Source organism: Athene noctua, chromosome 10, assembly GCF_965140245.1.
Source record: "Athene noctua chromosome 10, bAthNoc1.hap1.1, whole genome shotgun sequence".
NCBI classification, from domain to species: domain Eukaryota; kingdom Metazoa; phylum Chordata; class Aves; order Strigiformes; family Strigidae; genus Athene; species Athene noctua.
Window position 1 is genome coordinate 9,578,607 of NC_134046.1, and position 27,669 is coordinate 9,606,275.

A 27,669-nucleotide genomic window follows, 5' to 3' on the forward strand; every position below is an offset into this window, starting at 1 on the left:
TAGCCCCGTAGTCCCACGGACACTAATAACGCACATCTCAGATGCATTAGATCTTCTTGACCTCAGAAGTTAAGCAACCTACAACTAACTTGAGTCACATCCGGTAATAAGTACTTCTAATTAATGACTCTTAATTGCTGCCAGAGTACAGTATTCCCACACCCATGATTTAAGTATGTTCCTTACTCTGCAAACCCACATGTAAAATTGTGCAACTCTTAATAATCCCATGCCTTTAGTACCCAAAGAGCACACAGTTCTACCACTCCTCTGGTGCTTCAGAAGCCAAGACATTGCTGTACATGATGGTGCAACGAAGTGTACAAAGTCTACCCACCACACTGCTCCAGCTGTTGTATCATCATTCGACTTCTTCCTGCCCTTGCTCTTATTTTTAAATGATTATCTAAAGATTTCAGAGAAAGGAAGATAAACATTGGTTTTTAAATCTGACTTCATGTATCGTTTTTGATAAGACATTTCAGGATCTCAAAGCATTTTCCAAAAATTAACTTTACCTCCTATAAGCCGTATGTGGTAGGGACTTCTTACTGCATTTGCTCTACAGACAGGTAAACCCGTGCACACAAGTTACCTCATTGTCCAGAGTCACAGCGAAATAAAAGGGGGGGAAACGAGTCCCCACAACAAGCAGTGCCCTGGGTGCCACATCCCTGGTCACAGCTCTGGTGAGTACAGAGAAACACCCACCAGCCATCCAGAATAACACTTCTCTGCCCACACTTATAGTTTCATCGTGTGTCCCATGGGAACTAGCCATCTCTGGACACCAAGATACTCCTTACTCAAGAATTGCAGCCCTGTATCTGTAACAGGAGTGCTCCTGCCCACCCTGGGGAAAGCCCACGCTCCTGCCGATGACACCAGTGCTACACCACCTCTGCTGAGAGGCAAGAGACTAGAAAGGAGCAAAGCAGTTATCAAGAAACAGCCACTTGCAGGTTAACTCATCCTCCCTGGATAAAGCTGGATGACGCCCCAGGTTTCCTTTAAGCTAACTCATTATTGCCATCGCAGAAGTGCACACCACCCAGGCGTCCCTTGGACAAGCCACCCACCGTCACTGCCACACGCTCTGACTTTTGCTTTCACAGAAACTCAGTGCCGTCAGGCTTCACTTTCAACATTTCTCCTTCAATTAAGACACACCGTCCTTTGAATCCCACGCTGGCATCGAGCAGCTGCCAGTCTTCCCTACACAAGTCAAGATACTTGTGTGTAAAACCAATAAAACACACAATTTCCCCAAAATAATTCACAACTCTTATGACAAGCAGTTTTAAGCGATGTAGGTTTACAAATTGCTAATGTCATACTGTATTGGAAACATTTCCTAGAGCTTATTAAATTTTTGTTAAATTGATCCACACCCATGACTGTTACAGATAACGAATGAAAACAGTTTTGTTTCTCCATAAAGCACCTGTAGTAACTGAGCAATAGCAGCAAACAGGCACCAACCAGAGCCTCCTTGTCCTATTAGCATTACAGAGGAAAGCCTCCCCTTCTGCTACTAATGATGTGCTCTACCCTGTATCCCCAGGAGACAAATGACTGCACTGCCTGATTGACTCCATCACAGGGCCATCGTCCATCACTGTATTGCCTCTCTTATTGAAATCTCATCTCGGGAAGAGAAAGTGCTCAGTACTGCTTCCGAAAAAACAGTGAAAGTACTTTCAGAATAAGAGCTCCAATATATATAATTAGAGCCAAATGTTTCAGCAGAAATATGCATTTCCAACAACCTGAACATATATGCATGCTTTGTCCAACTAGGACAAATAAGATTTATGTCCTTCTGCTAATCTAGATGATTTTTTTTTTTCAAACAAAAGAATGAAACACCTACCATAAACAAATTTTTTGATCAAATTAAAAACATAGACAGTGAATACAATCACACAGATTAAAAAATGGCAACTCGAGGATATTTAGCTGGCGGATTTGCTAAAGGGTGAATTCCATTCTCTTTTACACAGGCTCAAATCACATTAACATCTTACAGTCCCCACTGACACCTGCAAACAGAAGTGAAAGAAAATACAAATTCTTCCATGTATTTATTTAGTATATAGATAATAAAAAATTTAAAAGGAAGAAATCCTATTCAATTAAGAACTAACCTTATAATTTAAAAAATGCTGCACATCTGGGACCAGGGCGCAGGGGGTAACCTACATTCAGCGCTCATCGAGCAGCGTTCTGATCAACTTTACAACATCACTGAAGCCACCAAATCCTTAGTACTTTTACATCCTCTGTCCACCTCCCCAATTCAACCAAGTTGCACATGAATTACACAGACATACGTCCACACGCACAAAAATAATTTAGTTTAGAAAAAAATATTTCAGATTATGATCAGACTCACGTCTGTCTAAGCAACAATATAAATCTGAAGAAGGCAGCTTTATCTCAGGCACGATATTTTGTCTCACTTAGCACCTCTGCGTGTTACAAGCAATCCATCATAATTCTGAAGTCCCGAAGAACAATCTGCTTGAGCAAACACATCTAAACATTTATTCCTTGTTTAGCCCTAAACAGAATCCAAAACTGACTTGTTTTGCTTATATTTTATTTAAAGATCCTCAAACTGAAGTTTCTAGAACTCCTGAACATAGAATCACAGAGTGGTGTGGGCTGGAAGGGAACTTAAAGATCCTCTAGTTCCCATCCCCCTGCCATGGGCAGGGACACCTTCCACTAGCCCAGGTTGCCCAAAGCCCCGTCCAACCTGGCCTTGAACCCTTCCAGGGAGGGGGCAGCCACAGCTTCTCTGGGCAACCTGTGCCAGGGCCTCACCACCCTCACAGGGAAGAATTTCTTCCTTATATCTCATCTAAATCTGCCCTCTTTCATCTTAAAACCGTTAGCCGTCATCCTATCCCTACACCCCTGATGCAGAGTCCCTCCCCCCTTTCCTGTAGCCCCTTTCAGTACTGGGAGGCCGCTCTAAGGTCTCCCCAGAGCCTTCTCCAGGCTGAACACCCCCAACTCTCTCAGCCTGTCCTCACAGGGGAGGTATTCCAGCCCTGTGATCATCTTCATGGCTTCCTCTGAACCTGCTTGAGCAGGTCCGTGTCCTTCTGATGTTGGTGCCCCCAGAGCTGGACACAGCACTGCAGGGGGGGTCTCACGAGAGCAGAGCGGAGGGGGAGAATCCCCTCCCTTGACCTGCTGGCCACACTTCTCTTGATGCAGCCCAGGACACAGTTGGCTATCTGGGCTGCGAGCACACGTTGCTGGCTCATAGTCATTTTTCCATCCACTAATACCCCCAAATACTTCTCTGCAGGGCTGCTCTCAATCCACTCATCACCCAGGCGGGATTTGTGCTTGGGATTGCACCGATCCATGTGCATGACCTTGCCCTTGGTCTTGTTGACCTTCATGAGGTTTGAACAGGCCCACCTCTCCAGGTCCCTCTGGATGGCACATCCCTTCCCTCCAGCTTGTTGACCACACCACACAGCTTGGTGTTGTTGGGGAACTTGTTGAGGGTGCACTCAATCCACTGTCTGTGTCACCACGTCCATATTCCTATGTAAGTGGTAAATATAGTTTCTGAAAGTTTGCATCTCCATATAGCAACTGACATAAAGCATACACTGTGCTTACTTAAATATGGAACATTTTAGCTCTCAGCAAGTTGCCATAAAATGCATACTTCAAAATGTTTATCAGTTAGAAGGTTAAAATCAAACTGACTATTGCAAGACTTCTGTGGTAAAGAACATAATTATAAATTTTTAGTACTTTGATCCTTGTAGCATAGGGGGTTACTCCGTAATCCCAGGCCAGCGTCTCAAATAAGACCACATACAGTCCAAATTCAGGTCTCCTGGCTTCATGATCCATACTTTAGATCCTTACAACCCCTTTCTCTCATGCATTTCCAGTATTACTTAACAGAAGATCGGCTATGGGCGTACTTCTAGCTTTCAGAAATACAGGCAGCACTTCAATAATGAAGTACTACCAAAACAGTGCCCAGTTTTAGCCAGTTTGGTTTGTTTTTCCTAGAAAGGAGTTGAGACTCACCTGACTCTGAAGATACTGAGTTACTGAACAAAACCTACCAGGCCAGCTAAGAGAAGTGATGCTTTTCCCTCTCATTTATATTTGAGCCAGTCGGAATTACAATCTTTCCCATGTTTAATGGGCAGTGAATTTGTTGATGTACCAATTAGCACTCTGTTACAAAGAACATGCTCCTAATTAATAGCTGGTTTATGGGAAGAGCAACGTTAAGGATTTGGTCATGCCTCCAGATGTACCAAAAAAGTGTGAAAGTAGCTCTGGTTGATGTAAAGAAAATCTGTCTGCACAAAGAGACAATCAATGTATTTAGCATGTGTCAGCTGTAAAAGGAACTTACATAAGTGTAATGGAGGCATTTCCACGTTATTTCTGTCGTATCATGTAATCCTGGACATCTGCTTAAGGTAGCATGTACGTACAGGTTACTCAGTATTTGTGATCTGCTTTTTTTGCCGTGTCCTTGATAAACATGAAGCAGCAATAATTATAATTTACCCTTACCTGTCAGAAACATGCACACTTTAAATGAATACAAACCCTCCTGTAAGACCCCTTCCCTCTGGAAATATCCAGATTTCCCCTTTCACCCTGTGAAGGACTCCAGGGCAGAGAGAGACAAAGTGCAGCCACAAGACACAGTCACATAGAGAGTTTGCACGAAACTTATTTCAGGTCAGAGCTACACATTACAAAACTCCAGCGCACCTTGCGAGTGACCTACATTGTGGGACTGAAACCCACTAACCTACAGAACCACTCAAAATCCCACAAAATAGGTCAGTGGGTTTTCTCATAAAAGAATTACACAGAAAAGGAGATGCGCATCACGTTCTGTGTTTCTCACTGAGGGACCCTGGAAGGACCTGTCTGCTGGTTCAAGGCTGATGGAGCAGGAAGGAAAGGAGCAGCACCACAGCAAGGAACAGTGAGCCTACCAACAGCAAAGCTGTTTAATTCACATTGCTAATGCAAAGCGGGTCTCGCAGCAGCCAGAGTACAAGTGACACCTGATTCACGATCAGCAGTGAACTAGCCCGAAGTCACAGCAGAGGTGTCCAAGCTAGAGCACAAAAGCTGGATGTAGTCAGCCAAAACAATCCACCTAGTCCACAGCACATTTCTTGACTACTTTCATCCCTCATGGGTCTTGAGTCCCATGGACTTTTTTCAGGGACCTAACAGTTCAGCCAAAAGAGAGCTCCACCGCACTACGAGCTGCTGGGGAACACTCAGCACAAGACACTCAGCCGAGACCACACTTCACATCCACCACTTCCCTCCTTTCAACTGTTACTGCAGGCAACACTGCACACTTTCTTATTTCCAGTTCATGGAAGGCTCCGCTTACTACACAAACTCCCATCAGGGTGCAAAAACACATGCCAATCGTGCAAATGCAGCAGCCCTTCCGGAGCCAGCTGACGGGAACATGAAACAATCAGGGCAATTAAGAAAGGCACGCGGAGAAAGTTGCTTCGCATTCCTCTGCCTACTAGTTCCCCACAAGGACCTGTCGAGAGCAATGGATCAGTATCCCAGTGGACGCAATGTCTGTTTACAGCAGCAAAAGAAAGTTGCATGCCCTCTCCTCCTACACACACACAGATTCCCATCTCCCAAAAAAACAACCTATGAAGGAAGAGAAAAATTAATAACATCCACAGAGCATATTATCAGTGATAGGTTAGTGTCACAGTTTATCTATGAGATCTTATACACTTTCCAACAAAAATGGATATTTAACCCTACCACCCACAATTATTTAACCCAAAGGGGTAATCTACATAGAAATCATAACACATCTTATCCATGCTAAACATACTACTATGTATTTTAACAAAAATATCTTCCCACCCTCCCCAATAAAAACCACCACAACAGGTATAGCTGTTATTCCTTAACAGGACTTTCAGGAATAAAAAGTGGCAGAAGCAAAACAAATCACAGCAGCCACCACACTGCCTACTGTGTTTGTCACCTACAGCATCTCACGTACCCAAATTTGACAGCCATAGCAAACAGGTATTGCCTTGGTGCTGCACATCAGTACTGAGGATCCTCCCTGCTGAGAATGATTTCCCAGAGGTGCCGAGACCCAAGAGAAATCCTGTGGTGATGGTAATGAGATCATTAATGCCAGAGCCAAACACCAAAGAGCAAATCAGGACACAACTCTTACTTCTTTCAAAAAGCCCAAGTAAGAGACACAGATCTTTATGCCAGTGTTATGCATGCACCAGGATGACAGATAATAGCTGATCTGAAGCTGAACAGCTTCATCTGCTCAGATGAAATCTCACAGACTAACCCTGTGCCAGTTAAAAAAAAAATAAGCGCGGCATGACTCTGTACCAGAAGTCAGTTTGTAATGGATCAAGACCCCAGGCCACATGGCTGAGGCACCTGGGGTCCAACAATACAAGTCATGAAATCAAACACAGTGTATCGTCAAACCACAGCCCAGAATTCGGGGCTTGCTGCGAACCATCAGCATTGTCTGCTCGCAAAATACTAGGTTTGCAAAAGACTCCTCCCATCCTCAGCTCCCACGCCATGGTGGGTTTGCCAGACCCAGCAAAAGTACTCCTCATCTACAATTTCAGAAAGTAACAGCTAATTAGTTTTAGGCAGCACTGGTAAACAAGGTATGAGACAATAGAGGTGCCAAGAACTCCTTGCATGTGGGCAAACATTTTGCAAATAGGTATCCCGCATTCCAGCACTTGAAACCACCTAGGCAGAATGATGGTGTTTCCATTCGTTACCAACAAAGCAGTCCCCGAGGGGACACGTCCTCAGGGGCTGGACAGCCCCATGGAGCACTGGCACAACTCCAAGCTGGTACAGACCATGCTCCACTCCACCTAATCCAAATGCCATTTAGCTTCAGCAATCAACGAGAAAAATAGGGATGATTTAACCATAGATATAAGTGGTCAATTAATAAAACAAATATTCCAGAGCAAAGGCACCAAATGTCCCTTCCACGATAGCTTTTTCCAGATGAGTCGCATCCTCCATTTTTATAGAAAATAACCCACTTAAAGGCCAGCTATGACACTAAATAAAAGCCACCTTAATGCAGGTGAAAGCTATTTAACTTGAAAGAACTGAATGAAACCACTTTGCTTCCAACCTACACCACAGCTACACACAAAAGCAAGCATTTTTAAAAGAGCAGTCCTGCAAATACACGGCAAATAAGAAGGGCATATATTAGTTGTATGGAGGGCAGGATCATGAGTCTGATTCCTCATTCCATGAATAGCAGGACTATCTGGTGTCTATTCTGGTCAGGCCAGCTTGGATACAGAACAAGAGAATACTTGTCAAGGGTGACACGGACAGTAGTTTACATCCTTCAAGGTGCTAGCTTAGATCCTGCAAACATGCAAAGGAATTTTCTGGAGAACTGAAGGGGAGTAAAGGCCAGTATCTGAGACACCTGTTCCACACAAGAGAAAATTCATTTTAAGTTTATGATGAGTAGTTTCAGCTAGGCCTCCCCTCAGAAATAAGGATGGCAGAAGAGCAAAGCTCTACTGATGCACTCTCCTTGAGCACTCTGCAATGAAATGTACGTTCGGATCATGCACTCTAGGCATACAGGTATTAGCAACAAATACAACCAAAATGCTTACTAAGCGCCTGCCTTGCAGAGGACATACACACTAGAACTCGTTAATTTTGTCCTAAAAGCCCCAATGTTTTAATTTGTGTGTCAGACATCCAGTTGTTGCTCTTGCACTGACTTTTTTAATGCATTTCTCAGTAATCAAGACACATTCATGATAGAGGATGTGAAGTTTGGACAAGGAAAGCACTTATCCTAAAGTTAGAGAAAAATTAACATCCAAGAAGCTCCATCACATCACACCACTTGCCTATTTATCCAAAGGGAAAGACTGAGGAAATAGTACTACCTTTGAAATCAGAGAATGGGGGAATATTCTCCTTCACAATGACGCGTGAAAGCAATCTCACACAGAAACACTCTGCACAGCCATGCCAGGGAGGAGAGATAAAACTACAGGAAGAGGCGTATAAGAACACAACATACAGAAACCATGAGAGAACCAAAGGAAAGATGAGCAAGAATACCATTAAGAAAAAGAAATGGAAGCAGGGAGCCATCGTCTACCCTCAAACACAAACACACAGCTCCCCGGGAAATATAAGGCCAAATTCTGCCCTCACGCTCCTAGAAAATCTCAAGTAAATTTTCATCCCACATTTGAAGTAGTAATGGATACTGGAAGGGAACAATTGTCCGTAGGGCACACTTCCCAACAGAACTTTGAATTCAAGCCTTCTCCTGTGTGCAGGAGCTGGTGGGGCTAGGCCAGAGCAAACCACCAGAAGAGCCACAGGACGCAAGTGGAAGCAGTGACCAGCACTAGTTCCCGGCACCATTATCCCAATACAAAAGCCTCTGGGAAAGAAAAAAAAGTATCATACAGCCCAGCAAATGCATAATGCAACCATTGCTCACTCCCAAGCTAGCCAGTTAAATCCTCATCTCACCTAACTGAATGCTGTGTTGAACATATAGCTTTTATCCTTGCTATGATCCTCACAGAAGAAAAAACAAATAAAAACTCAACATACTTGCCTAAATAGAGTGCAATAAAGTTTAACCACAAAACAGCAAAAGTAAAGTTGAGGTAAGGGAGTTAGTGACATAGGGTAACAAATCCAGTATTCAAGTAAGTACTACAGGTTTAATGTAATCTTTGCAAGACAACTCCCAAGTCTCTCGAGATGAATTTGACCTCATTTTTATTTAAAAGTGCAGCTGAAATATTTATCAATAGCCCCTTGAAAAAGTATTCAGGTGCAATTTAACTGTTTAGCGTCTACAGTGATTTTGACTTGGCAGCTCAACTCTAAAATCTCACTGTGTTTGAAGCACCTTCTATGAGATCCTAGGGAAAGGGGATAGTTGGACCTGAGTAAGTAAAATTTCTAACTGCTGCCAGCCACCCCTCCCACACACCAACAGATTATATCAAGTCTGAAAAAAAATATACTCACAGTGAGAATTAGCTAATGTCCTAACTAGTTCTCAAATCAGAGAATATTTATCAGCCAAAGTAAATTCTACAGCAAACAACTGGCTTCATGTGGTGGGGGGTAGTGGGGGTGGAAGTAGGTCATACCAGATCTTACTAAAAAAAACGGGTATACTGTAATTGCACTGAATATTTTGATGAAAATGAGTTGTATCACACATCTGTGATGTCTATCTTTCACTACTTTGTTGAGTTTTTTTAAAAAGTGAGTTTGATGAATTTCCGATAAGTGTTACTGAAGCAAGCCTTAATGAAGCAATGCAGTTTTAAATGGGGAAAAGTGTCACCAACTTGTCAAATTGCAACTTAAAAGTCAAGCTCATCAGACACCTTATATTTCAAGTAATAAATTATCAATCATAACTCGTTAAGCATCTTTACATCAGTCATTTATTTTAAAAATTCTGAAGAATTTCCCTGGCATCGACTCATACGTCACATACTGTAACACTCAAAGCAGTACCACAACAAAGGACTCTGACCTCCCAGGTCTTCTCAACATACGACGCTCATTCACAACATTCAATCACTCCTGCTTTCGGTTATATTTATTCATAAATTATACAAATATGCAAGCAGACATGATAGTCCATTGAATATTTTAAATACTTTCTCAAATTCTACAAACAAAAGCAATTTAAAAAGCAGCAAAAATGAATAGAAAGCTGATGAATTAAATGAATTAAAATTAGAAGCCATTCATAAGGGTCCATTAAAAACTAAACAGAAGTACAATGTTCTAGACCCGAGGATCACATCTGCAAGTAAGGCTACAGCTCTTAACCTGAAATAATCAACTGCTATCCCTCTTAATGGCCCTTTAAAAGACAAAACATCCTACTCCCTCAACAAACAGTTTGAAAATTATCATTAAAAAAAAAAAAAGGGCATGCGAGTGAAAGCTGCTGCTTTCAAAATGAACATCAGCATGGTGGCCAAACGAAAACGATCGAGTCTGATACAAGATACAACCCATATGGGCTCCTACATCTCATTAAGGCTCTCCTCCTACAAACATCCATGCACATGCTTGACGTGATGCTGCGAGAACTTGTGGTGACTGTGAGGCTACGCGCTGTAGTAGCACAGTTAAAGACCAGGCGACTGCAGGATCAACGTGTTTCACCTGAGCCAACGGGGAAGCCAGGGCAACAGAAACCCGCAGAAATCAAGCGTGCAATTAAGGTTTAGTTGCATGACAAAACGAGACTGAACAAAATAAGTGAAGAATCAGCTCTAGGTGCATACAGAACACTGCTGTCCCAAAAGCTCGACCTTATTCAATGTTGTAACTATTCTGTTTTAAATTGGTTTAAATTCAACACCTCTGTGTATTTTGTAAAAAGCGTAGAGATACTTGTAACCGACATGTATCATAAAACACTCCGTGAAGCACTACAGTGCTCTGTTGCTGTAACTCAGAGTTTCAATGGCCCAAAAGCATGCTCTCCATTAAAAATGTAGGCACTTCACATTGTCTAAAGCACAGTGCGAACAATAACCAACCGAACACGCTTTCACCTCCTTTGTCAATCAAGTCAAGACAGCCAAGTCATGCAAACAGCCTGCTCATGAGAGCATCTCAATACACTGCTTCGCTCAAAGGAGGAAAACGATGCCTTTCACAATGGAAATCTTACAGACTACCTCCTTGGCAGAGCACAGCAATAGGAACTCAAATTTGGAAGGTACCATATGAACAAAATCAGAAGACAACGCGGTAAAACAAATCAGAAAAAGAAAGAAAAAGCAGAGCACCACATGCCTGTTTTAGCACCAACTGATATTTTCAGGACAACTTTCTGAACCCATTAACTGGGAGAACGCAAGTTTTGGGGGTTTTTTTTGAGATTAACTTAAGTACTGTATGTCAGCTTCACCATCTCATAAAGACTTCCACACTTACTCAGCACAAGGCAATCAGAGAGACCTGACAGCTAAAGCTTTCAGAAATCCACACCATTCCCACACTCAGCACAAAGCCGATTCCTTTTGGATGACAACAGACACCGAGAGATCAACATCTCAGGAAGGGAGTTGTTGTTCTCCTGGCATCTTTAGTTTCAGCCGTTTCCTTTCTCACTCCCTAATCCTCAATCATTTCTACTCCTGTAGAAGAAACAGGTAAATCTCCACCCAAACCACAGAAATCTGTCTGCCCCAAACCACAGTCAGAATGTTTCTGGCTGGCTGCAGATCTCCAAGAGGTCCTCTGTACATCAGCGACAAAAAAAGCACAGAACAAAAAGATTCAGGTTGCTGCCACATCCGTGAAACATGTCTTCCAGCTCCAATTAAATGCTTGAAAGAGAATTTTTTAAATCCGCAGGCTTCTGAATGGGGATAGAAGGGACTGTACCGGGGGAAGGGGGGATGCAACAAGCCGATATCCAGGCAACAGAAAAAAAAAAAAAGAAAAAAATCAACAAGTCGGCGCAGCCCAGAGTGGAGAGAAAGCCGCGTCGAAAGGTGCGGACGTACCTTGTGGAGGTGCCTTTCCTGACATCGCAGATGCTGCATTTGAAGGCTTCGGCGCTGTTCCTGAAGGTGCACACGCTACAATCCCAAAAGCCTTCGTCGGCTGCAGGTTTGGCTTGCCTCTTCGGCCTTGAGGAGGGGGAGGGAGAGGGGAAGCGTGTGTGTGTACGTGTGTGTTTGGGGAGGAGGAGAGAGGCGGCGGGAGGAGGAGGAGGGAGAGGAGGAGAGAAAGAAAACACACACATGAGAAACCATGTTACAGAGCCCCGAAACCCAGCGCCTGCTCTCACCGCCGCTCTCCCCCCCGCCCCCCCCCCGCGCCCGGGAACGGCCGACAAACACCTACCGGGGCCGGCGCCCGGAGAGGTGCGGCCGCTCCGCCCCCGGCCCCGCACCGCGGGAGGGCCCAGCCGGGCCGGGCCGGGCCGAACCCAGCCGGGCCGAGCCAGCCGCGTCCCCCGGCGCCCCCCTCACCGCGGCGGGAGCCGCCCCCCCCGCCCCGTCCCTCGGAGGGAGGGTGGGAGGGTGGGTGGGAGAGTTTGAAGGCTGGGAGGCGCGTTCCCTCCTCCACCTTGTTAAACCTCCCTTTGTCTGGGAGCAGCGAGTGCGCGGAGCGGGAGGGCGAGCGAGCGGAGCCGCCATGGCTGCTCTCACACCAGACCAGCCCTGGCACCGGCGGCAGGCAGGGAGACACCGGCACTCCTCCTCCTCCTCCCGCTGCTGCTGCCCTTCCACGCTCCCTCCATCTTAGGAGCCTCCCTCCCTCCTTCGCTCCCTCCCCGCCCGCAGCCCCCCCCCCCGCCCCGGCCCCCCGCGTACCTGGCGGGGCGGCGCGGGCACGCCGCCCCCCTCCCCGCACTCTCCCTCCATCTTAGGAGCCCCTCGCCGCCGCCGCCGCCCCCCCTTCCCCCGCGGCGGAGCACACGCACGCAACTACCAGCCAGGGGCCTACCCACCGCCATCCCCTCCCGCCGCGCCAGCAGCCGAGCCGGGCCCGCCGCCGGGGCGGGCAGGGGCGGCCCCCGCCGGGCTCCCTCCATCTTAGGTGCCTCTTCCCCCCACCCCCCCCACCGCCCTGCGCCCCCCGCTCACCTGGTCGGGCTCTTCTTGTCGCCCATGACCATGGATCGGGGCCGCCCCTGCCCTGCGCACAAAGAAAGAGGCGAGGGGGAGGGGAGGGGGACGGGGCTGCCTCCGTCCAGCAGGCTCCGGCTGCTCCTCACCCCCGCTCCTGCCGCTGCCAGGCTCCGCTCCAGACTAGCAGCGCAGCGCAGCCCGGCGCCCTCCCTCCTTCCCTCCTCCTCCTCCTCCTCCCTCCCCGCGCCGCTCCGGCGGGCGGAGCTCGCCGCCGCGCCGCGGCCAATGGAGGCGGCCCCGCCGCCAGCCCTGGCGGGGAGGAGAGGCGGGGAGCGCCCCCCGCGCCGCGCCGCCTCCCCGGCGGGTCCCACCTCCCCCCCCCCCCCGCGGCCGGGAGCCCCTTCGGGCCGCCTCCCGCACTCCTTCCCTCCCCTCAGCGCCGCGGGCGCTGCCCCCCCTCCCCGCACCGGGACCCCGCCGCGGCGGGAGGGCTGGCTCCTCTCCGCCGCCGCCGGCGGGTGGCCCCTTCCCTCCCCGACCCTTCCCCCTCAGAGGGCTCGCCGCGGGGCCGTCCCCGGGGCAGCGGGGCCGAGGCCGGCCTGCTGCGGGCGGCAGCCCCTGAGGGGAGAGCGCGGGGCGGGAGCGGGCGGCGGGAGGGCAGCAGGTACCGGCGGGGGCCGGGGGATGCCGTCCCCTCCGTGAGGGGAAGGCGGCCGAGCCCCGCCGGCTGCGCTGGAAGTTACCGGGTAGGGCTGAGCAGCCGCGAGCAAACTCCTGCTCCGTGCCCTGACCTCGGGCACGGGCCCCGGCGCCTGCACGAGCACCTCAGCCGCCACCTTTATGAATTTCCGCGTTGGGTCCGGTCACAAGCCCGTGCAGAGCCGAAGGTGTTTCGACAGCGCTGCCGTAGTCTTCCAGAAACGTGCCTGTCAATCCCCCAACAATCTGTCGACTCCACCGAAAGCACCAGCCGTGGTTCTGCAAAACTCCCGAGGTGGCAAAAAGTGGCATTTCCCAAAAAGCAGCAGTCTGGCCCCGAGTTTTACCACTGCCCGTTGAGGCCTGCGGAGCCGCCGGCGTGGCGGGCTGGACGGCGACGTGCCGGGGGCAAGCCCTTGCCCTCTTTGCTGAGCCGCTTTCCACGCCGGGCCGGTTCCTCAGCAGCGGCTGCAGGAGGAGATGGGGGACACGAACAGCTGAGGGAAGACGGGGTATCGAGCCGTGAGGAAGGACGAAAGCTGGTTCAACTACTCCTAGCAGCACGAGCGGGAGCCTTGCGGGACAGACGTCTTTTCACCATGCTTGCCCAACTTCTCAGTGGCGACTTAAGCCAAGCTAACGGCTCCCGTCAGCAAAGAGAAAACTTCATCCCAGGGCAAGAAACAGCGCAGGAGGGACGTCTGTGGGCTGTGCCCGAGAGCGGGGCTGCAGGGCGAGGGTGAAGAGAGTCTGAACAAAGTTAACCTATGGGTGAATACAGGTTAAAAATAAAGAAAATTGTTACCTCAAAAGCAAACCAACCTAAGTGGCTTACAGCAGGATACACTCCTACCGTGGCAGGAGGCAAGCATAACCATGCTCTGAGCTTTAAAGTGATCTGGACTCACAAACCACAGAGGTTTTTTCCCCTCCACCAATGCCCATTGACTGCATCACCTCCCCTTACTAATAGCTGCATGTAATCCACTTCCCCTACCCAGCCCCACACAGGTAATTTAACCCTTGCTGGCACCTCCACCAACCACTTTCACTGTTACTTGCACAAATGAAGACTTTCAATGACTTTTTTTCTACGCCACACAAGTTCCCAAACAATACAGCAAGAAGCAGACATACTCCAAGGGCAGAGTTAAGGTTGCGCAATTATCACATGTAGGAAGTGTCATTTTCCCATTGCATCTGCTGTTTTCCAAACATTTTTGCTCTTTTAGATTACAGCAGTATCATTTGCTTCGGGAATCTGTGTGGGAACAGAAACTCAGCAGTGCTCATGGGGTCTGGTGAGCGCAGAGTCCTGGTGTGCAGTCGCTACCGGAACTTCATGACAATGATGCTTATGGGGACAAGAAGAACATCTTGTTTGGGGACAAGGTCAGCAGAGAATCTGCAAGGAAGCACAGAAAGGCAGAAAGCACTGACATTTTGACTCAGGAGGAAATCTGGGCATGGTCTGACTCCTGTTTTCTGCCCCAGCTGCTTCCCTTAGTTCCCCATTGCTGCGTTAAGTAGAGTGACAGCCACCACAGGCAGAGTAAGTTACTGTGGAACCACCAAGGAGCTATGGCCCATTTTTAGAAAGTAATTTATCTCCTTAAAAAAGTTTCAGGGTTGCTGTTTTCATAGAAAAAGTTGTTTTCTTTCCAAAAACCTACTACATCCTTTATTATCAATTCCCCTGGAAACCTTCCTTCCTCAGCAAATAACGCTTTCAAATTCACATGTTCAAAGCTTGGCAACCCAAGCATAGTGTGACTTCATTCAGTCAGGTACATGCAACGGGATGTGATCCTTCCTGGTTTCTTAAACACTCTTCAAGCCCTGGTTGGGCGTCTTTACCTTCAAAGACAGTTCTTGAAGCAGCACCGTGGATGCTGATGGGCTCACATGTTGATCCAGCCAGAGCTTCTGGGATGGGCAGCACTACTTTGTTGACCCCTCCAGACACCAATGCCCCAAGACAGGAACCACTGACAGAAATCAGCGCTGAAAATACAGCCAAAATAAACGATGACTTCCTTAGTGGGGTATTTCTTTCACACCCTGATGTTAGCACAGTGAGTTATCCTGCCGGCCTCAAAATTCACCAAGGTGGCATGGGCAGTGCATCCCACTGAGCATTTAGGGATTTTTAATGGAGTTTGGTCTCTCATGTGCTCACAAGACAGCCTTGGGTAAGTCACTGAGCACTTCTCAACAACTCCAGCAGTCTGGATCTGAAAGGCGAGCAGAGCAAATTTCTAGGCTCACACATGCATCGATGGCACAAGTTTTCAAACCAAACTCATTCCAGCTAAATGTTTTGGACTCCACATTGCTGTCCAGCTGGTGGTAAATCCACCTGAAGAAATTCCCACCATTGCCTCCAGAAGATGCCACTTTTTTATCAGTGCCAACTGTGTGCAACTGCTTGCTCGAGAGCACTCTCAACTTCAAGAGGATCCTGTTAACCCACTTCTTTCCGCCTCTCCCCTTCCCCCACCACGTGTATTTTTAACAACAAAAACCTTGTGAAGAGACACTGTCTGCAGATGCTTCCAGGGCATGACAAGAGACACAGCACCAGGACAGGCACGCTCACAGCAGCTGGGAGAGCAGGGCACACACCTCCCAGGCCAGTCTGGCTGCCACAGCCTATGCTGGGAGCTCACACACAAATGGCTTTGCCCCGCAAAGATTTGACTCTGTGTCAGTACGTCCTTCATGACAGGTACAGAGATGCTGTGATGAGACAGATGGAGCATCGTTACCCCTCTGCACCAGCTCGGCCTCCCCATCCCCCGAACCATCCCTCAGCCCAGCAGCATCGCAGCTGCTCCTCCTTCTTTGCTTCAGCCCTGAGAGCAGGCGACAGTCCAAACCGACAGTCCATACTCTCCACAGAGCAGCTGGCCAGGGATGCTCAGAGATACAACCCCAAGCTAAGCACTCTGGTAGCAGTCTCTTCAGCACAGCGAGACCTCCGAAACCTGGGGTGCTGAGGGCGAAGGGATAATTCCCTGCACCTGGACCGTTGGTATAAACGGATTTAAAAACAAACCAGGATACTCTGCACGCAGCCAAAGTCAGTATTTGTGCATAGGGTTCAATGCCAAATATAAATATTAACTTGAGCTTCTCAGCCCCGTTGGTCACTGTGGTAAATAGGCATTTTTGTAATTTTGCATCAGATGTGCATAACTTCTCAGAAGTGACTGCTGTCCTGAACAGCCTGAAGTCTAACCACTAGTAGATGACTTTTCTGTGGATTTAATAAGGAATTTGTTACACAGGAATGGAAATCAGTCTCAGGATACAGGTCTCTCTATTAGTTTAGCCAGAGCTAAGAGGATCAGAAGTGATGCTGCTGCTCTTTGGGCAGAAAAGTTGCATATCACCACATGATTAGCACCTTTTAGTAGAAGGGGGTGGAGGGGAAATAAGCAATTGAGGGTAGAAATGATTAATCAGCTACACTAAAGCACCTTAATAGCCACCATTCATTTCTTTGTGTTCTGCTGAAGGGAATTAAATGTGTTTGGCCTCCCCAGGTTTCCAGGATGAGGAGAAGGTATCAAGGGGTAGAAGAAAAAGAGGCTGTGTGAAAGCTGGCAGGCTTCACACAAAGTATCGTAATGTTTGCCGTACCATCAGAGCATCCTTGGCAAGGGAAGCAGGAGCCTATGCTCAGAAGCCTGGAAGTCTTCACCACAAAACAAAATACCAAACCAGAAAGCATGTGTTGGCCGGAGACACCAGTGGTCAACTAACCGCACCCTCTCTTGCTTTCAAAGCACAGCATTAACTGCTGTTGGCCTCAGGTACCGACGCCAGTGAGAAGTCAGGAGGAAACTACTCTTGGAAGTCTCACTTAGCACTTGACAGTGTCTTTGAAAAGGTGGCCCAGGCCAAGTTCGTAAGCTTTTGGGGAGAAGTGTTGTGCTAGGGATTGTGTAAACACAGAACTGGCTGATGGATGGCCCTGGTGCACCACAGACATTTATGCATGCTCCAGCAAAACACACTGAATTAACAAGCATCTTGGCTTAATACAGGGGCACTAAGATTCTTTACTGATAATTGTGGGAGAGAAACAAATGATAATGAAGAATTACCACACAGTATTCCCTTTTCCAGATTTCAGTAAAGACTCAGATACATGGTCAGATTGGATGTTTTTAGCTGCACTGAAAGCACAGGTGTGGCAAAGAAGGTAAGGGATGAAGCAAGGAGAGCCATGGGGACCGAGGAAGATCGTTGGTAGAGCTCCTCAGAAAACTGCCTTATGATGAACATTACTTGATATTTTCCGTAGTGACCCCATTAGGAAAAGGAGAGATTGTGCTAACAAGCTGAAGATGAGAAGTAGAACATCACACTGGGAGAAGAGAATAACCGAAAGCAAAGTGTCAATGGGATGAAATAGTGTTACTGACAGGCAGCTGGGTGCTTGCAATAAAACTTTCTGACTTAAAGCTCACTGGTTTGGCTCATGGGAGGGAGAAGACCTGTCTTAGGTGTTTGTGTGCCACTGGTGTGACTTAGCTCCTGGAAAGGCTAGTGACAAGCAGAGGGTATCAGAAGAAGTGCCACTGAATAGAGACAGGGAAACCTATTAATAGCACTGTACAGTGCACAGGCAAGATCCTGTTGGAATTACCATTCTTCAGACAATTCTCCAGTTGAAGATAAAAACCACATTCAATCCGGGACAAGCATGGAAAAGATTTTCTAGTATGGTCAGAGGAATGGGGAGCTTATCAGAGAAGTCTCTACAAACTCAACTTGCGCAGCCCTGGGGAAACAAAGGCTGGGAGGAGATATGACCACTCTTTAAAAAATACACTGGGGAAGGAGACAGCACATCGCAGCAATAAAAGAGCTAGCAGACAGAAAAGAGCAGCACAACTGATCTATGCTGGACATGTAGGCTGAAAACTAGACATCTGTTTCTAACCTTCAGAGGAGCAAGGAACAGAAACAGCCTTGCAATGCAAGGAGCAAAGGCACTCAATGTAAAGATGGACCTTGATCACTTACAGAAGGAATCACGCAGCAAAGCGGCTAACACGGTCCGTCCTGCCTCTGTGATCCTGCTGGGGTCAGACCCTACTGTTGTCATCAGAGTTCTGTCTCTCCCTCCTCACCCACCCACACCAAATAATCTCATCTGACTTGTTTCCAGCCAACAGATTTCAGTAGATGCTCTCTCAAGGGAAAGGGAGAGGTACAGGGAGAAGAAAACTCTTCATCCAGCTTTTGTGCCTAGAAATGGATTTCTCAAATACCCGGGGATTTCCGATTCGCATCTAAATTTGGTATGTGTATTTTTCTTCCCAGAAAATTTAAAACTTCCTCTATTCAGCAAAATAAGGGTCTTTTTAAAGTTTTCTTTCTTTTTTTTATGTAATCTATTTATAGATAGTCTTTCATGGGTTCTTTGGAAAATAGTTTTAGAACTGAATTAGCAAGTGATCAAATGCCGACTATCAGGAACTTCAAACAGCAAGCCAAAAACTTTCTATCAGAAACAGCCTGCCGGAGAGAGATGTAGTAGAAAAAGGATCTGAAAGATGAGGAGCAATATGCAAGCAACAGCCAGTGCCAAGAATCTGCATGGTCTGCAAACCCTTAAAATGCCAGACAGACAGGAGTAGAAAACAGCCTGAAAAGGTAGAGGCATAAAAAACTCTACATGCAACAGCATTAAATATAAAAACTCGGCTGAGTAGAAAAGAAAGCCAACAAAAACTAGAGGCTCTAGCAAAGCATCCCGCACGCTGTATTCTACAGATAGCAAAGGCTGTGCAATTTAAAGCTGTAATCCCTTCCCAAGCAAAGAGGCTTTTGCAATAGTGCAATCTGGATGTCACCAGCATATGAATAGGCATCTTGGGACTGCTCTGGAGAGCAGAGGTCAAAGTTTAGTGATGTATGTAGTTGTCTCCCTAATGGGTCTTATTGATTATTATCCATAGAAACAAGCAGCATCTCCAAATCTGCCTCCCCCTTTGTGCTAGATGCTGGCAACCAAGAAAAAACACCATGTTCTCCTAGCTCCATGCAGTTTGTCGAACCAAGCCTGTGACGAGGAAAGACACAAAGTTGCTGAATAGACTAAGGAACTACAGCAAGTGGAAAAATGGCGAATAGATCTGTGTAACATCTGCATAGCAATGATACATGGGAGCACACTGTCAAAAAATAATGTCTAATAAAATACCAACAAAAATTTAGGATGATGGGAGGAAAGAGGAAGTCAACACTGCAATTCAGTCACGTAAGTAACTCATGCTTTGTGGAAGGGGCTGAAAAGTACCCGGCATGGTTAAAGACAAATTCACAATTGTCCAAATGCAGGTATTGCAGCAGTGTATATCTTAAATATTGCAGTGAAATTATTATATCTGTGATACAAAATGGTGGTAATAGGTTGGTATCTTCACAGCATAAGCACAGTTCTGTTGTGGCAAACTTCAACAGGGGAATAAAGGTAGAAAAAGCACCAGAAGAACTGGACCAGAAGTACCAATGCTATTTTTTCATATTCTAGTGAGCACCGCTGTGGCAGCCAGCCAGCACGGTTGTGTGAGCAGAGCTATCTCAGGTAGGGCACCACGAACCTTGATAAATAAGCAAAGGTAAGGGTGATTATCAGACCTCTTCAAACTTCCTGAGTCTGCAAGACAGAGCCAGAGAAAGTAGGCTCAACTCTTGAGATTTTGGTACTTCCACTTCTGGCTGCCGCTAGAAACTCAAAGTGGAAAAAAAAAAGATTCAGGGCAGGGATGGAGCAAGGCCAGCTGCCCAGCAGAGGACCACGTTGGTGACTCCTGCTCCTGGTTCCATGGGATGTGCAGCTTGCCAGCACAGGTTATATAAACCTAGTGATCTACTCACACATCCTCACGTTGAAAAAGATGGGTCTGCACACCTGAAAAAGAAGAAAAGTATGTGAGTATAAACCAAGTATAGACTGTGTCATCAATATTGAGGCCATAGCACAAACCAGATCAGCAGTAACTGCATTTACTCCAGGGAAACTGTAACAACATGATCCCAGCCCCTGCCAGGGATGTTGTTCAAAACACATCTAAGTCATAGAACAGCAACAAGCCTGATGCACACTCAATTTTCTTAGAGGTACACCAAATCTGGCTTGCTCTGGGGTGTGTGAAGGGACCAGCTCCAGGCAATCAGAGATGCTGTGCTCTGTGCAGCTGGCATTAGGATCACCAGCATCTGGTGGGAGTGCAGCTACTCAGGACTCACCAAAAGAACGACGACAAAAAAGCCTCTTTTCTCATAGAGTACAGCTGAATTCCTTTCCTCCCATTCCCTCAACAGATGTCAGAAAATAGCATGAATGGCTGCAGCTCTGTGCTTCACTCACAGCTTTCACACTTGCTGCAGAGCTGGCCCTGCTGCTTCTGAACCCAGTTCTGGAAGGTGTTGTTTTTCAAAAAGAAAAATAGAGAGAAAGGAAAAAAAAATGCTTAAAACACTTAATAGTAAACTCCTTCAAAAGAAAACTTGCTTCAAGCCAAAAAACATTTGCCAAGTTTCAACTCAATGTGAATTTTCACGATGCTGTAATAAACACCTCAATATGGGAGTTTCAAAATGAGAATGCTGAGACAACTTTGCTCCAAGCAGTTCAAAAAATATATATATAATATATAACTACTTTTTGTTTTTAAAGAAAAATCAAACTACCCCAAGGAGATATTTTATGGTGCTTCAGATTTTTATATATATATATATATATATATATAAAAGCAAAACAAAACACAGAGAAAGCAAAATGAAAAGCCATGGATTCATCTGTTGCCCATCATCCCAGTCATGCAAGAGGATGTAGGCAGGAGCAGGACTCTCTCCCCAGAACCAGATCACATGTCTGGATGCTATTGCAGCAGGTTAACCTGAGAGCACAATGGGAAGGAAGCATTTGCAGAAGGGAGAAGTGCTCTAACACAGAAATGCTCTTGTGGAACCTACCTGGCCATTTTACCTCATCCAGGCTCCAGCCAGGGCTCCCGTGGTCTCTGACACGCAGCACTGATTTCTGAGCCCAACTCCTCCTTCCCTGAGCTCCGCACCAAGTGGTGCCTGCCACGGCTGTAGGCATCAGTAGGGCTCCAGTGAGGTTCACCAGCAATGGCGTGAGCCATTGAACACGCCTAGGACTGGAAGAGTCTAAGTTCTGGACTGCTCAGATGTTGAATGGCTTTTCTTATGCTTAGGGTGATGGGTAAGGTGGGATCCCGAGAAAACAGAGCTCTGGGTGCAAAGCATGAGCACATTGATCTTTTCTCAGGGCCAAGTCTGGCTGCCTGTTTTGCAGACAGCTGCCAATTTGGTTTGGAATGTACAAAAATGTCCTTAAATCCAATTTAGGCATTAAGGAAAAGAAACCAAAACCCGTGAGTGCCGTATGGTACTATTGAAGCCCCAAAGACACCTACAGCTCCTGAGGGGACAGTGGTGCTGCCATCACTAGTCCAAAACTAGTGTCGTGGTGCTGCCAGCTACAGCTTGCCTGCAGAGATGAGTGGTGGGACTCTGCCGATGGGGGATCAACAGCCTTAGGCTGGCTTTAATTCTGGCCAGCTCCCTCGTGCTGTCACACATAGGTCAGATCAGGAAAGCTGAAGCTAGAGAACAATCCATGTTCTGCAGGGGAAGAGACTGTGTTTAGGACCACAGTCGTGGGTTGGCTAAACTTGTCCAAATAAAAGGGGAAAAAAAGCTACTTACGTTGTTTCTCCAGCCTCAGAGCAATATGTTTCCCTAGGATCAATTCATAACAGGTTTTTGTGTTCAGAGCTAAAATTAATCTTACACCAGGAGAACAAATTTAAAAAATTAAGAGCTTCCTACATTCATTGCTGAAAATTTCATCTTCTGCTGAAACCTTCCTTTTCCACTTTCCAACAGGCCACCTTGCTTTCATGCAAGGAAAGCCTAAGTAAAAATGTAAAACCACTTCCAGGTGGTTTTGGTTAAAGCAAACAAAGAGCCATGAATTGTGTCAGAGCCTGGTTTCAGGCATGGCAGAAGGTGGAGGGTTAGCCAGAAAGAGAGAACTGTGGCTGCTGAGATACAGCCACTGGCCTAATTAGGTGGAATAGCTATTAGCAATTCCACCTAATTAGATAATTAGATTAATCATCTAATTAACTGAGATTGTTGTTAGACAAAGGCAGGTAGAGCCTCAGAGGTGATAAGGAAGATATCAGGGCAAGGTTACTCTGTGATTTATATTGATTTCTTTAACAGTTCAAGAACTCCCCTGGTTCCCACATTTATTTACCCTAGCCTTGCTCCTCCAGGGCTGGTTTAAAGTGATTAAAGCAGAAAAGGGGGGGAGCTGTTTTTTAAAAAGTAAAGGAGAGGAAAAAACCCATTCAATTTTACTGCAAGTTCCCCCTGTGCTACTGAAAACTCAGGACTTGGTGGAGGTGTGAAACCAGAGTGGGCAGGGGGATGCCTTGTGGGTGAGGACCGCCTGTGTCCCCGCACTTCTTATGCTTGAATTTTGCTGCGCATCCTCCCAGCAGACCTTTTTGCTACCCAGCTTGTTTGTCTCTGGAGAGAGGGATGGCACGTGAACTAATGATGCACCAGCTGAATGGTAGCTGTGGTGTGGGCAGATTTTTCTCCATCGCTTGTTCTTTGCTTGCAGTGCTGGTGGGAACCACAAGCCAATTAAGGAGGCCTCGTTGCGGTAGACGTGGCGTAAAAGTAGCATTAGAGCATCCTGCCCCAGAGACCCAGCAGTCCTAAATACCCAAGGGCTAGTGCAAGGCAGGTTTGCAAGTTTAATAAGCTAAGTCCTCCTCACTCAGGCGTGAAGCTAATATTATGCCAGGCAGACCCGGGTGGAGGAGGCACAGCCGGAGCCTCTGGTTTCCACAATTTCAGCCACCTGCTTTGAATTTCACCACGATGGAGTCAGGCCCGCAGTGCAGCCCAGATTTCAGGAGGTGCAAGAGAGCATGCAACCAGACCAACCCTGCCCTTCCCATCCTACATCTATTGTTAGATGCATCAAGGAATTTGACCCGCTTTGGGAGTTTCTGGTGGTTTTTCACATTCCATTTGTCCTTTCTGACTAACGTTTTGTGCTCATGTGTCACAGCCCTGGCTCTGCTCCCTGTGGTGGATGCTCAGATTGCTGGAAAAAGATCTAGCTGCTGTATCCCACTGTGTTTAGAGTTTCTAAGCACTGAGTAGATCCAAGATGCTACCCACACTGGGCTTTGAGGCCTCAAATCCACGTGCCAGCTCTACCTAGCATCCTCCCTTCTCATGGAGCTTCCCTCCTCCAGCCAGCTGGTTGAGTTCGGACATCACAGGCACTGCACACTCACTTACACCGAGTACACAAGCTTTGCTGACTACATCACTTTTGCAGAGGCCCCTATGAAGCGCAATCCCAGATGGGCTCTTCCCTGAGTTTCAGGGGTCTCTGCTCACACCACAGAGCACAACAGGATCTAGAGATCTGGTGAGTAGGATGTCCACAGCATAGGGCTGGCTCTTTTGCTCAGCTCCCTGTAGGAATCCTCACAAATCAGCTGTATGGCAGAAGAAAATGGTTTATGCACCTTGTCAAGAGCTCAAAGGTGACTTACAATTTATCTTCTCTAGCTTTGGTTGGTCCCATAGCTAAACCAGCCCCTTGCTGCTACAAATGCCTCACCATTGCTTCCCCTAACTTCTCCTGTGCACCTCAGGTTTTCTTTCACATGTCCTCATAACACCCAACTTCTTCGTTCAGTCTTAATACCTGTGTATAATAATAGCTTAATAACTTTATAATAGCTTCAGCCTGTCTCCTGGGAGGTACAGAAATAAACCTGTCTTTCCTAGTTGCAGAGACTACATTAACAGATCCATTATTGGTCGAACCAGAATCATTAAAATTTTTAGCACCCTTTGCCCCTGCTCCAGTGAGTGTGTCTTGGCATCCTTTTCAGCAAGATGTTCCACTCAGGCCTTAGCAGCATCCCACGGGAGAGCTGCAGAGTATAAATGTCACACTGGTGCCTCGGGTACCGTGTGGGGCTGGGCAGGCTATGCCCTGCCGGGTGTGGGGCACCAGGAGCCCACTCTCCTGCCTGCACCCCCAATGCCCCAGAGGCCACGGCCACGATCACAGGCAGAACTTGCTCTTTCCTAACAAAACATTTATGTCTCCACGGGAGCTAAAGGGTTGCAAGCGCAGACCAGCCACATCGCTGCAGCAGCCATCCATCTGTTAAGAGTATTGGAGCAAGCGACTTTCAAAGCCAACAGACACTTTTTTGCAGAGTTTTTCCACTGCAGAGAACATCACAAAAACCTTCTATTTTGTTGTGTCATAATACTGGTAACTAAGAGAGATTTTTATCATTTTCAGCAAACTCTGAAACCCATCCCAGGCCTCGGGGAGGGAGCTCTCTTCAACCAGCCACAGGACGTGCTGCTTGGGGAGGAGAACACCAGTCCCCAGCAACCCCAGAGAGTTGCCTCGCCTCCGGAAAAACTTCCCTCAGTGGTTTTGGCCTCCTAGGAAATCTATCACCAGTGCGCCAAGGCTGTCCCCCATTAGCCAGCAGGACAAGGGAGACCATAGGCCAAGAGGAATGAATTTAAATCGTGCCCAGCAGCAGACTTTTAATCCCTATCACAAAATCTGGATGTTCTGCTAATGTTTTCATCCGGTTCAACAAGCTTTCAGGATTCGGACTGCAAGAAATCAGGCAACTTAATTTAAAGCTGAAGGCTGATCATCTCCAGAATCTAGCAGTGTTAATGTGCTGATCACACTTGGTGCTGAAGGGCCCGGGTGGGCAGTTATTTCATTTTGGGGGCTTGGAAATCAAGCAGCATGTCTCACTGCAGCCCCAGAGTTCAAACCCCGGAGGACAGTAAATCAGGAAACGGTGCACAGGCAGCTCATTGACACTCCTCAGCATAAATATCAATTTTCACACTGTGGTCAGGTTCTGTAAGTGTGGGGAATTGGTGTGGCAACGGGATTTTAATGAGATCTGGTTGCGATTAATCCCCTTTCTAGGCTGTTCCTCTAAACAACTCGATTCCTTGCAATCGCTCAGTAATTACAAGACTAAAGCAAACCGTGAAGAACCAGAGCGAACACATGCATGAAACTATCCAAGGCTAGAAAATAAAGGTACTTGCTGGGAATCATTAAAACAGCACAAAAACATGGAACTTACCTGAAATAGTAGGTATATTGGAATGGGTAAGAAATATCATATTGCAATTAAGGCTGTACAGGATACTACAGCAGGACGAAGCCTACCTATGCAAGAACATTGTAATAGTAGAGCAAAACCCACAGCCGAGCCTGGCCGCCACGGTGCAGCTTGTGCAGGGCTGCTCCCCACCACACTGCCTTTTGGCAGGGGACACCCATCCCAGGCTGGGGGAGGTGGGAAGCGGCATCAGCCCCGACAGGGTGAGATAAAGCAGAAGTCTGCAAATAAAATTAAATTGGTCACTCAAGTTCCTGCTCTTATATCATTCATCCTCTTGCTTTTACCCCTGAAGCAGAGAAGATTCCCTGCCCAGAAGGCAGCCCAGCCGCTGCCAGAGTACACTGGGAAAAGGGAGAGAGAGTTTGCATTGCAGAGGAAGCAAACGCCTTCCTCCAGCCGATCTCCATCGCTCTTTATCTGCCCACAGCTGCTCGCAATCTGGCCCTGCAGATAAGGAAGGCAGCGCTCGCCATCCTTCCCGTTCCTCCAGCCAGTGAGGTCTGGCAGCGCCATGTTTTCTGGAGCTGGGGACAGCAGTGCTGTACGGCAGACGAACGCGTGGCCAAGTCCCACAGCATTGGCTGGGAGGTGCCGCGGCGTGGCAGCGGGCCACGGGGGTGGCAGACACGGCAGAGTAGGCACACAGGCTCAGCACACATCTGCTCTGCCCCCATGGCCCTCCCTGTGCTCTGTGAGAGTGGCGAGGGCAGGGGCTGGTCTGGATCCCTCTGCTCTCTTCCAGATCCATCCCTCCTCTCCATCCTTTTTGCCACTTCCTCCCTGGCTGAGGCAGTAACTTGCTACCCTCCTTTCTTCCAGCTTCGCAGTACGGCTCTGTCAAGTGTATCCACTGTAAAGGGGCCAAATTCATCCCAGGTGTCCAGACAGAGGCTTAACCGGAGGGACACTTGGGATGGATTTAGCCCATTACACAGCGTGTTAATCATATTACTGCAGAAACCTGACGCAGTTCCCAAAGCGTGAGCTGACGAATCCTCCCGGAGCCCGGCGGGCCTCAGAGCCTCATTCCAGCATGCCAGAGGTTCTTTTATTCATTAATCATATTTGCTTAATAACCTTGTATCTCTCCAGCGGAGGGAACTGCCAGGCTCACATAAGGTAATTGTGGGATGGCTCTTCTGGAGAGCTGGAAGTACCGGCATTTTCAGCCAGTGCGTGTGGCACAGCTCTGTGGTAATTTTCTTCCTCGTCCTCAGCCACAAGGGCATGGGGAGGGACACATCCACATCCCTGTGGATGCTATGTACCCTTCTGACAGTGCTTCTCCCTCAATCTGGCAGCAAAGTTTATGACAGTGAATTTATGATGTTCTGGGTCTGTGCTGCCTCTTGATTGACAAGCCCACGCGCAGCAGCAGCATGTTTAGTGCAGGTAATTACTGATGATGTCAAGGGAAAAATTGGAGAGAAGATCCTGTACGCAGCCTGTTAATTGTACCTGTTCCTCTCACTACAAGTTTTGATAGGTGTAATCCATCAAATATGCTTTATGCAACTTTGCAGTGGTTGACTAAAGGCCAATTTTACTGCTTTAAAAATCAACGGGAGCAGGACTGTTGGAAGCAGAAGATCCCACTGGTGTTTCCCATCTCCTGTATCAGCACCCGGCCTGTGAGAAGAAGGTGCTGATTCCAGAATCTGCTTCTCTCTGCTGCTTGCTCACTCCGTGCAGTGTCTACTGTTGCTGTCCCAGGAGCATTTTTTGCACTTGTAGTCTATTAAAGTCTCTGAGATTAGCACTCGTGTTGTTACAGCATGGGGTCTCACTTTGTATCTGAGGTTCAGGAATTTCCCTTTGATTAGGCTTGTTGAGAATCAAAGTTTTTAAATATCCTGTGATTATATCACTGAAAATCTCTAACTTGCACATTTTTCAAACTCTCTGCTGTTTGCCTCATGTTTATCAATCAGCCCAGGATTCTCCACCCCCAGTACACCCATTTCTGTACAACATCGCCTGGGTGTCCGTCCCACAGCAAGACAGTG

At 47.4% G+C, this 27,669-nt stretch overlaps 1 protein-coding gene across 2 annotated transcripts in view; it reads right to left on the minus strand.

Annotated features, from left to right (window-relative positions):
* RYBP (RING1 and YY1 binding protein) overlaps positions 1-12,896 on the minus strand; it is a 46,549-nt gene extending 33,653 nt beyond the window's left edge. For both annotated transcript variants that reach the window (XM_074914394.1, XM_074914392.1), the window contains exons 1-2: positions 12,711-12,896; positions 11,622-11,747 (exon numbers count right to left, since the gene is read on the minus strand). In XM_074914394.1, coding sequence (XP_074770495.1) covers positions 11,622-11,747; positions 12,711-12,742 — 158 coding nt within the window. In that variant the 5' untranslated portion in view covers positions 12,743-12,896. The remainder of the gene's footprint in view (positions 1-11,621; positions 11,748-12,710) is intronic.
* Positions 12,897-27,669: the final 14,773 nt, after the last annotated feature.